The sequence below is a fragment of the Epinephelus moara genome, chromosome 24, assembly GCF_006386435.1.
Source record: "Epinephelus moara isolate mb chromosome 24, YSFRI_EMoa_1.0, whole genome shotgun sequence".
Classification (NCBI taxonomy): Eukaryota; Metazoa; Chordata; class Actinopteri; order Perciformes; family Serranidae; genus Epinephelus; species Epinephelus moara.
In genome coordinates this window covers 17146663-17157340 of record NC_065529.1, presented here as the reverse complement: position 1 = coordinate 17157340, position 10678 = coordinate 17146663, and the positions used below count along the sequence as shown (strand labels likewise).

At 42.6% G+C, this 10678-nt stretch overlaps 1 protein-coding gene across 1 annotated transcript in view; it reads right to left on the bottom strand.

Annotated features, from left to right (window-relative positions):
• LOC126386082 (matrix remodeling-associated protein 8-like) overlaps window positions 1-9226 on the bottom strand; it is a 16569-nt gene extending 7343 nt beyond the window's left edge. The window contains exons 1-7 of the mRNA XM_050038208.1: window positions 9007-9226; window positions 8357-8383; window positions 7950-8255; window positions 5957-6058; window positions 5736-5869; window positions 5423-5602; window positions 2701-2842 (exon numbers count right to left, since the gene is read on the bottom strand). Of these exons, the coding sequence (XP_049894165.1) occupies window positions 2701-2842; window positions 5423-5602; window positions 5736-5869; window positions 5957-6058; window positions 7950-8255; window positions 8357-8383; window positions 9007-9058 (943 nt within the window). The 5' untranslated portion in view covers window positions 9059-9226. The remainder of the gene's footprint in view (window positions 1-2700; window positions 2843-5422; window positions 5603-5735; window positions 5870-5956; window positions 6059-7949; window positions 8256-8356; window positions 8384-9006) is intronic.
• Between the last annotated feature and the right edge of the window lie 1452 nt (window positions 9227-10678).

The following is a 10678-nucleotide window of genomic DNA, read 5'->3' as shown; positions in this document are numbered from 1 at the left end:
GTTCCAACTTATTTAGAAGTCTAGATATTACAACACGTACATTTTACGGCGGCCATTTTGTACATTCCAATATGGCCGCCATATAGACATCTGGGCAAATGCAAACATTGATTTTCTGAATCCTTATACAATAACCTTTCCAAAAATGTATAGTTTTGCAAATCCCCAAAAAAATCCCACAAAAGTTGAAATCTAAACATAATGAACGTGACTATAGGTTACTACTTTACTACATGATTGTTTCTGCAGTAAACGATGAAATCATTTCATGAAGGAAAATATTCTCCCTTTTAAAGTATGATTAATGTATCTGTTATGTAATCATCAAAGGCCTTTACTTTGTATTTCATAATCTTATTTTTGTTACCAATTTGTTTTGGACACTGAAACACTAAAGGGACTGAACTATCAAACTTAATTCCTGTTCAAATCAATCTTGTCCCTGTTCCCAGAGCATTCTGTGGTCTGTGTGTTTGCAGTGGCACCCCACACTCATTTTCAGTCTGTACATGTGGCTGCATATGCGTATGTGTTGTTGCATGTGTGGGTGATGCCACGTAAGCTCTAACACCTTGCAAATTGTTTTTTTTTCCTACGTGCAATGACATTTCCTAGCTGTAAAAAAAATGCTGAACACATTTCCAGGGCGGAGAGCAATAATTAAGCATTAGGTGATAAGTGCGGTTCTGTGTGAGTGTTGAAAAGCAGACGGGGGGAAAGCCTGGTTTCATTTTGCCTCGTTAAAAAAGTGCAAGGCAAGAAGCAGCTGTGGACCTCAGACTCAACATATTTGAGCCAAAATGAGATCCAGACAGAAAGTCATGCTGTGATTTACTTTTCCTGGCAGCAAAACACAGAAAAGCAAGGAGAGGAAGAGGAGTGGAGGAAGGACGGAGCGGGGTGGAACAGAGGAGAAGAGCCAAGGGAGAGGAAGGGGACGGTGAGATGTTTCTCCAGAGGTTCACCTCGCAAAACGAAGCTAGAAAAGACCTTGATCCCAAACACAAACTCATGCCACATACACAGCTGCTTGTCTGCGCAGTACAGGAAAACAACATGTTGATTAACATGACAAATCCTCTGATCCTTTCATTTTGTTTAAAGCCACTTTCTGCTGACTTGTGCCCAGATGGGAACAGATGTGTTTGTGTTTAGACTGGTTGCCCCGTCCTTTCCCTGCTCAAACTGCACTGAGAAATAACTCTGATGGGAGGGAGGGATGGAGGGAGGGAGAGAGGGAAGGGTGACCTACATCTCCTCTCCCCTATTTCATCAACAGACTCCTCGCCCCCGTCCCTCCATCTCTCTTTGTGTATCCCCCTCTCAAAAACCTCATCCCTCTCTGTCTCTCTGTGTTGCCAGCTGCCGCGCAGATGAAGCAAAACCATTGAAAAGAGTTCTCTTTCTTCAAAAGAAAAGGCAAAAAGAAAGTGACGGAAAAGAGTAAGTAAAAGGAGCGTGATGAAAATAAACAAACCTGAGCATGTGGGATCCTCAAAGGGGGAAAATAACAGAAAGAAGTCTGGACAGAGGGAAGAGTGAAACTTTTCCAGAATGTGAGGAGAGAGCCAAAGTCAACAGGGCAGCAGACAGTCACAGAGGGCAAAACAGGAGCAGATAAGACGATAAAATACAGTGGACTTCTAATGTCTGAGAGGAGGAAACTGTACAAACTCACACACGCTGGAGAAAAATCATTTATGCATCTTGTTTTCTAACCCCTAAAATTCCCATGGTGCAATCCTACTGTATTATTACAGCTCCGGGAGTGAAGGATTAATTGTGTGGGCAGAGCTGGAATTGAGTCCAAAGACTGTATCCGAGAGATTCCACCGAAATGAGATCGTAGTTGGCACGCTCTTAGACACACACACGCACACACACACACACACACAGAGAGAGGGGGGGGAGAGAGATGGGCTTGACCACAGGCATTTCTCATTTCTAAACCTCTCAATGATTTTCCCACATTGATACATCTGCCATTATCGGCTTTGCTTCAGTTACCTACTGGAAACACAGACACAGGCACCAAAAACACTCTCTCATTCTGCAAGAATGTGAGGTAGGCACATGCCAGTCCTCTTTCTTCTTTCCGTCCTTCTAATATTTAGCACACAGGGAAAGAATTTCTCCGGCAGGTCAAAGCACTGAGAAATGGGAAAAAAGCAATAACGACAAAAGTGTGTTGAGCAGCGGCATAATGATGAAACAGTGAAACGCAATGGGTGAGAGGAAGGTGAGAAGTGATGAGGGTGAGGTTTAGAGGATCGGGGCGTAAGGGAGTGTGTGTGTGTGGTTTCCAGGGTCTGGCGTCAGACAAGCTGACGGTGCAAGAAAGAAATCTCTCATGAAACAAACAGAAAAAGTTGAGAAATAAGAGCTTTTCTCCCGCCCCCCTCCTCCTCTCATCCCTTCTTCCTCTGCTCGGAGAGTCTGAGGCAGGGATGAAACATGGCGAGGATGAATGAGGACAAAACGAGAAGGCACAGAGGGGAGAGTGAGAGAAATAACAGATGTGTGTTTTTTATATTAATTGTACACATGATAGTTTAAATCCACTAATCCATAAAACATCCTCTCTGCTAAGGCACTTATGCTCACCATAACTAGAGCCCAGAAGAGAGATTGCGTGTGTTTATGTGTGTGGGTTGGGGTATGTATTTGTGTATTTGTGTGAGCATAGTGAGTGTGTGTTACCTTTGTCCTCACTGGGCAGTGCTTTGGCTGGCAGGGTGGTCTGAATCACTGGTGCTTCCACTGTGACCTGAAACTCTCTTCTCTCATGTAGGCCACAGTAATGGTGGTGGAGGTGGCAGGAATACATCCCCTGGTCTGTGGGCTGTGTGTACACAAACACACATTCATTATACCGTATCTGTATTCAGATGAAAGAATCTGTGACAAATGTAAACAGCAACACTGAAGAAGAAACTGAACACCAGGGCTGATTGATTTAAATGTGCACAGTAACACAAGAAAGTAACTAAATCTAAGTTGGTAAATGTTTCTGAAACACTCAACACCTTTCAGGGTTCCCATACAAATTTAATGGACAAAATTTCAAAACTTTCCCATGACTTTTCAAGGACCCATAACTTTTTTTTTCTTGCCCCACTTGCCTGGCATTTTTCCAACGTATCACATTCAAACTCTATTCAAGTCTGATTTCAGCTAGCTGGCATACATAAAGAGAGAGACAGAGCGCAACGAGAAAATTAAGAAATTTATGGAATGGTAAACAAAATGTGACGAATTGACGTATAACGTTACGTCAACAGCTACAGAAAATAAATTTGCCATTATGTTGCATTACATGTAAGGTTATCCATGGAAGATTACTGTACCAAATTCACTACACACAACAAAATTCCATGATTTTACCCAAACTTTCAATGATTTTTACTGATTCCAAGACTTTTCCAGGGTTGGAAACCATGATTATGAAGTTCCATGACTTTCCCAGGTTTTCCATGACCGTGGGAATGCTGCCTTTTTCCATGACTGTGGGAACGCTGCCTTAGTCTGCCTAAATTAAATCATTTTTGACAGTTTGATGGTTACAGTTGGGATTAATGTTGCCATAAACATTTCCATGTCTGACAAAGACTGCAAAACAGCTTTGAAAGTAGGAAAATAGCTTATTTTTAGGGTTTTAGCTGGATAACATTTGTCTAATGTCCATTGGGCTGTAATGTTATATTTTTAAAAGTGGGTATTCTCTAGTAAGACCACACTAGCAACTCTGTGACCTTGAAATGTTACTGTACTTAGGTACCTGTTAGGTACAGAGCTACTTAAAGCTAAATGCTAACACCAACATGCTACCATGCTCACAGTCACAATTACTGCTGACATGCGGCTATTTTTCGTAGCTAACTGTCTACTATGTTCACTATCTGTGTTTAGCATGAAAACAGTAACGTTAGCACCTGGTCACTATCACAAAGGCTTAACTTATATATTTGCATCCATAGCTTCTCTTTGTGACTATTTAGCACTTGAGCTATCCATGACATCACAATGACTGTTGTACATTAGCATACTAATGTTTAGAAGGTAATGTTTCCACTGTTTATGTAAGCACGTTAGCATGCTTACATTTGCTAGCACACCGAAAGCATAGCTGGGGCGAATGGGAATCAAAGTGGTGGAGCGACAGTTTAATGTATTGATATTTCACGCTTATATTTTTATGTAACATTTTATCTACCAGCAGCCTGAAATGTTCTACATGGTGCCAGAGTCCCACAGGTAACTGAGTAAGACAAGCCTGTATTGTTCACTTAAGAAACGTGAAATTTGCTAATTCTCATCATTGAGTTAAAACAGCTACAGAGAACTTTCATTTCTATTGATTTTAGCGAACTCTGGGGACACAAACGATGGTGTTTCCATGAGCACCATTGCCTTGTGTTGCAAAGATCTTGATGTGACCGCATTTGTTTTGTTAGCAAGTGACTAACCATGGTTGACCAGTGTTTTCTCCTGTGCTCTATCACTGTCTCTCTTAGTTTTTTTCTGTGGTCAGTTCCTTTTCTCTTTGCTGAAACTTTGCCTGAGAAAATGTAAACAGAAGCTCTTCCGGTCTGCCTGCTGGAGGCAGTTTCATCTGATTTAGGAGGAAATCTGACACGCAGGCATAAACAATAACTTTTCAGACATAGCCAATCTTCTTGCTCATGGCCTCGTTTGCTCATGTAGGTCATATAAAGGTATCAGTATTAAATTGAGACTTTATAACAAGTTAAAACCCCCTTGTAGCTGCTTTAAGTAATCACTATTTCAATTTGAGAAATCACCTACTTCAGTGTCTTGCCCGGATGATAGATTTAGTGTTATGTTAGAGCTAATTAATTCTACTTCTATATTCTCAAACATAAAACAAGAACAGAACTGGTGTGACAGTCAGCTGAGTGTTGCCTGTAGCTGACTGGAAAATTGGCCCCGTTCCACAGTGTGGTCGTTAAGCCCCGGGGCCCACTGAGCCTGTATGTAACCTAAATGTTCTGATTTATGAGCTCTATCTATAAACACAAGGACTGTCGAGATTCCTAAAACATGACCGTAAACTTCTCTCCGTTTGCTATCACTACAAATTCCCAAGAGGGGGCTGGTAGGAAGTGCTTTTGGACAGATCTTGTATTGTTTGTTATGCTACTGTGACTGCCAACTGTATTTTCTCAACAGGATGATAGAGAGCTGCGTTACTAATGAAGGTTCCATGTGTTCTGGAAGCACTGTATACATGTACACACACACACACACACACACACACACACACACACACACACACACACACACAGAGCTCTGACTTCAGTCAGAGGGAAGTAACCTCTTGCCATATATATTTACTATGTGTACTGAAACATCAAGCTCCTGTGGTGTTTTCTGTTAAGTTACTCTCATTTTACACACACACCTGCAGATCAGATATGGAAAGTGAAAAGTCTCCCTCTGAGAAGGCCTGGTTGCTGATGTTCATCTTCCTCTGGAGGAACAGTGGTCCATAGCTACGTTGCTCCCCAGAGGCGTACAGGTCCACCAGCCGGTCAGCACGATCGTGGCGGACTCCAGGGGACTGACGGTCCCAGTGGACCACCTGGAAGCAACCAACATAGGAAAGAGTTACATTTTTGAGTAAGTACCACATAATTCCTTTAAATGAAAAGTAAATCTAGCCTGAGACTAGCTCTCTGAAGAAGCCCACAAAAAATCTTAGGCACTCCACACACCTGCTGGTCCTCCTCCTCGTTGCTCCAGTCTGTCCACACATTACGGCGGTTGACGCACGGTAGCACCACAGTACTACCAAGCAGCACCACGTACACCGCCTTTTGCCCATCCCAGAAGCGCTGCTCTTTACGACCTTTTTGTGCAAAAAAATCCCAAACTGAGTCATCTTTAAACCTGCTATGTGTTTAAGATGCTGATATTGGTGCAGTGTTATACATACGTGATTTTGTGACGTTGAGCTGCACTCTGATTGTCTCGTACAGGTGGCAGTAGAGATGGTGGAGGTTACAAGAGTACAGACCTCTGTCATTCATCGTCACATCTGTCATCATATGCAGAAACACAAAAAAATCAATCAGACTCAGATAAATTTTTGAATCACAGTTGTTGCTGCTTTAGTCAACGCTCAGTGGTTTTGTTGTTTGAATGTTGCAAGTTTACCACAAGCACTTGAACAAACCCTCACAGAACCGTTTTAAATACTAGGTTTCCTGCACATTTTTTCCTAATAGTTTTTCACCTACAGTCCCACTCTGCTGTGCTGTGATTGGCTTACACTACTGCGCCGTGAGTGGTTAGTACTTGCCATGTGTGCACATTAGACGCAATTAGGGTTAGGGCAAAGAGGTCATGGTTAGGGTTGGAACCAAGCATTGATGTATAACAGTAACTAAATACCAGACGAGAGATGGTGCCTATTTAGTCCAATGAGAACAGTTTGTCTGGTGCATACGCCAAAAAAGTTTTTAGCCTCTGGGTAACTTTTGAGGTAGGCGTTCAACTGACTAGGCACATAAGTGTTTCTCCTGCTGGCTCCGCCTGTGAGTTACCGCTTGGCTCATAGACTTAACATTGATGATGTCACAGATTTCTAAATCACTTTTCTCGGCTTGGGTAAAGTTTAACAAATACTAAACCTCCATGCATCAAAAATTGATAATAGAAAGAGTTATAATTGACCTTGTTTGCAGTGCAAGGTGTGGGATCAACAGTTTTACAGATGTGTTTTTATAATGGTGGACTAAGGGCAAAATGCTTTGGGTTGCAGGGGATTTTTTCGCAGCAATACTGTGAGTGGCCACTGGGAAATTTTAGAAGCAAGGCTGAGCAACGTTTCTGGCAGCCTAGTACCAACCCCCCAGATAGAACCTAGGCTTTGAAGCCAATTTGACAAAATGGCCTAATTGTTTATGCAATTGGGCCCATAAGACTTAATTTTACAGACTTACATTGTGACAGATATGTCTGTAAGTCAGTGGAGAATTATATTTTTTGAGGTACACCACCTTCCTAGTATGAATACTTAAGGAGCCCTTATTAAAAATCATTATATCCTTAAAGTTGTAAAATTCACTAATAGCAGAATTCTGAATGATTTTCCTACTTTGATTCATGTTAACCAACCTCGAGACCAAGCAGTTAGGAGGTGGGGTTAAACAAAACGCTAGTGTGCTTTCTCTATGGGCTCATGGATGCTGAAGATCCAGGTAATTCTATACCTGGAAGTCGAACTTTTTTTTGTCTTTTTGTACCACTGAGAAACTTTCACAGAATTGAACGGGGCCACACCTTCAACACTGTATGCAATTCTCTTTATCATACATGTTTAGCACTAGCCAATCACAGCATGGTAGGGGAGCAAGGCAGAACACTCTTTGGGACCAAAAAATAACACATCCACAAGAGGCTCATGCGCAATGCGAAATGTAAATATTGATGGCATCCTTCTTGGCTGAGCTGTGACATTTACTAGCTCAGTGGTGCTAGGTGAGCTAGCAGTAGATGCACGCTTCCTTCTGTATGGTGATATGGTTGGCGGATGTAGTTTGGCAGAGAGAAAATAGTTCCTACATGAAACTGCTCACAGCAAGGTCTGTGGATTATCTTGAGTGACTGGGTCATGATTTCTGGAAAGAGATGTTGCTGTTGAGTTTTTCAAATGTTTGAGCACCACAAGCCAAGTGCCATCTAGTTCCATTATACTGGAGAGAAGGCAGACATCTCTACAGCCGATATCTCCAACAATTGGCAACTCACACCAAAACAATCTAGACTGATAAACAGCACTACGGGTATGAGGAAAACTATGTACATTTTGATTTTTGGATGAACTGGCCCTTTAATATGTACAAGTATAAGCAGTTTGGACCTGTTAAAACAATTGGTTGTGAAAATGACATAAAGGCATAACAGTCAAAGACAATGGGTGTAACCTTTGATGATCAGAGAGAAGTTCCCATCCTTGAAGGCTCTTGGGCTGAGGCCGACCCTGCCCTGGTTGTAGGAGTTGTAGATCCTCTGGTCCCCTGCAGAGTACATGTCCAGCACCCTCTCCATGGCGTAGTCAGGACGGGCCCGGTACATGTCCCAGTGGACCACCCTCTGCCTGTCCCTCACCCTGTCCCTGGTCCACACCATGCGTCCGCTCACACACTGCAGCAGCACCCTCGACCCAGCGGGGGCGCTCACATTGTAACCTGCCACCACCACACTGCTGCTGCTGTCAGCCTGAGCTGACACTGAGGGACAGGGAGGGTGTAGAGTTTACACAATGAGACAATCAGCATTTACCAAATCTCTGAATAGAAGTGAATTATAACTGAACCCAAATATAACATACCTGCAGCAAAGAGGCAGGCCACAGGGACTGAAAGAGAAACATTAGGGAAAGTGAACAGGATAATCAATTAAACACACTCTGTCAGACTGCCAGTGTATGCTGTCTGCATGTTGGAAAGCTCTCTAGATTCAGATTAAACTACATCTGAAGTTGTTCCGATCAACATATGTAATGCAGCTGTTTAGAAATAGAAACATGCCTAATTGAAAACAATAGTGGAAAGTCTACTCTTTGACTAATATTCATAATGTGCAGTTATGTGAATGACTGTCCTACATTTTTGATGCGTTGGACACTGAGTCAGTAAAACTCATCTGACAGGAATGTGTGTGTGAGTGTGAAGCATGAGGTGAACAGCAGGACAGCATCCAATCTGGCTTTAATGTTAGTCTGAAAATACTCAGATTAATCATTTCTTTCTTTACATATTGGCAAAGTAATAAACACATTCATTTCAGTATTTTACATATTAAGTTGAATCTATTCAAGAGGGGTAAATTAGGAAAAAGACTGTATACTGTAATCTAATTTATGCCAGGGCAAATTTTTAGCACTAATATGCAGTTGTTTTAAAACAAAACTAATAAGGTATGCACACTCTGCACACACTTCAATGTAAAACAATGCTGCACTGACTGCAGCCTACTCACTGTGGATCAAGAGGAGAGCCTGAAGAATGCTGTCCTCCCTCTCGGTCTTCATGTTGATAATTGTAATGGCACTGATACTTGTCAAGGCTGTGCACCTGGCAGAGGGTCTTGATGGTAAGAAAGCACGTATTGTTTATCCATCCGCAGCAGCAGCAGGACTTGATTGGATCAGGTTCCACAGGTTGGAGGAGCAACAGGCAACGCCACGTTAGGGCTTCAACATACTGTAGAACCAAAACAGGACCGGGCTGAGCTGATCCCACCCGGGAAATGAAACCTGACTCCACCGGCCTGCATGCACACCCCACCTCTTCAAAACTTTAACTATAACAGTACTATGCCTCATCTGCGAACACAGGCTGTGAATATTGCCAGAGTATACCATATGTTCTCTTACACTTCTACTTCACTGCATTTTAGAGGGCAAATACTTTACTCCACTAAACTTGTACCACAGCTACATTTAATCTACTTTTCACTTTTTATATTACAAGTTGAATCAAAAGCATATTTAAATGTCAAAGTACAGGCCTATGCATTCTTACAGATAACCCTGCCAAACAGAATATAAAGTACTGTAAAACTTCAATGAATAGCCCGGGCTATTATTTGCTTAAACCACCGAAATCAACAGGCCTATATTTTGGACAGGCCTTTAATTCCTTTCACACCAAACTGCTGCTCAGCAAAGATCAGGAAATATAATCAAATTGTTTATTTAAACCTGTATGAATATTACTTATTTAAAAATTAGGCTTCACATACACTGATCAGCCAAAACATTAAAACCACTGACTGGTGAAGTAGCGTTGATCATTTTGTTACAATGCAATTTTCTTTTGAGGAACCTTGGGTCCTGGCATTCATGTAGATACCACTTGACATGCTACACCCATCCAAACGACATGACAGACCAAGTACACCCCCCTATTGGCAACTGCACTCCCTGATGGCAGTGTGCCCCCCAGGCGGGACAATGCACCATGCCACACCACAAAAACAGCTCAGGAATGACCCAAGGGATGTGATGAAGAGCTCAAGGCGTCAACCTGGTCTCCAAATTCCCCGAATCCCAATCCGATCGAACATCAGTCGGGCATGACACAACCCACAGGACTCAAAGGATCTCTCGACAACGCCCTGATCCCAGACAAAACAGGACACTCCCAGAGGTCCTGTCTCCAGGACTCGACAGGTCAGAGGATCCACTGTAAATCGGACTTGGCTCTGACCTGTCGGGGGTCGTACAAAGGACCTCTGGGGTATTGGTTTGTCCCACAGATGCTTGATCAGATTGGGATCTGGGGAAATTAAAAGCTAGATCAATGCCTTGAGCTCTTTGTCATGTTCCTTGGGTCATTCCTGAGCAGTTTTTGTGGTGTGGCATGGTGCACTGCCTTGCTGGGGGGCTACTGCCATCGGGGGTACTGTTGCAAACAGTGAGGGTACTTGGTCTATAACAATGTTTAGGTGGGTGGAGTGCGTAAAGGGGCATCCACATGAATGCGAGGACCAAAGGTTCCCCTGCAGAACATTGCATTATAATGAAATGATCAATGTTATTCAATTCACCTGCCAACTGGTTTTAATGTTTTGGCTGATCGGTGTATATATCAGTTAAGAATCATTCACTTGATCTACAGAGAGAGAGTTACGGCACTTGAGGATTACA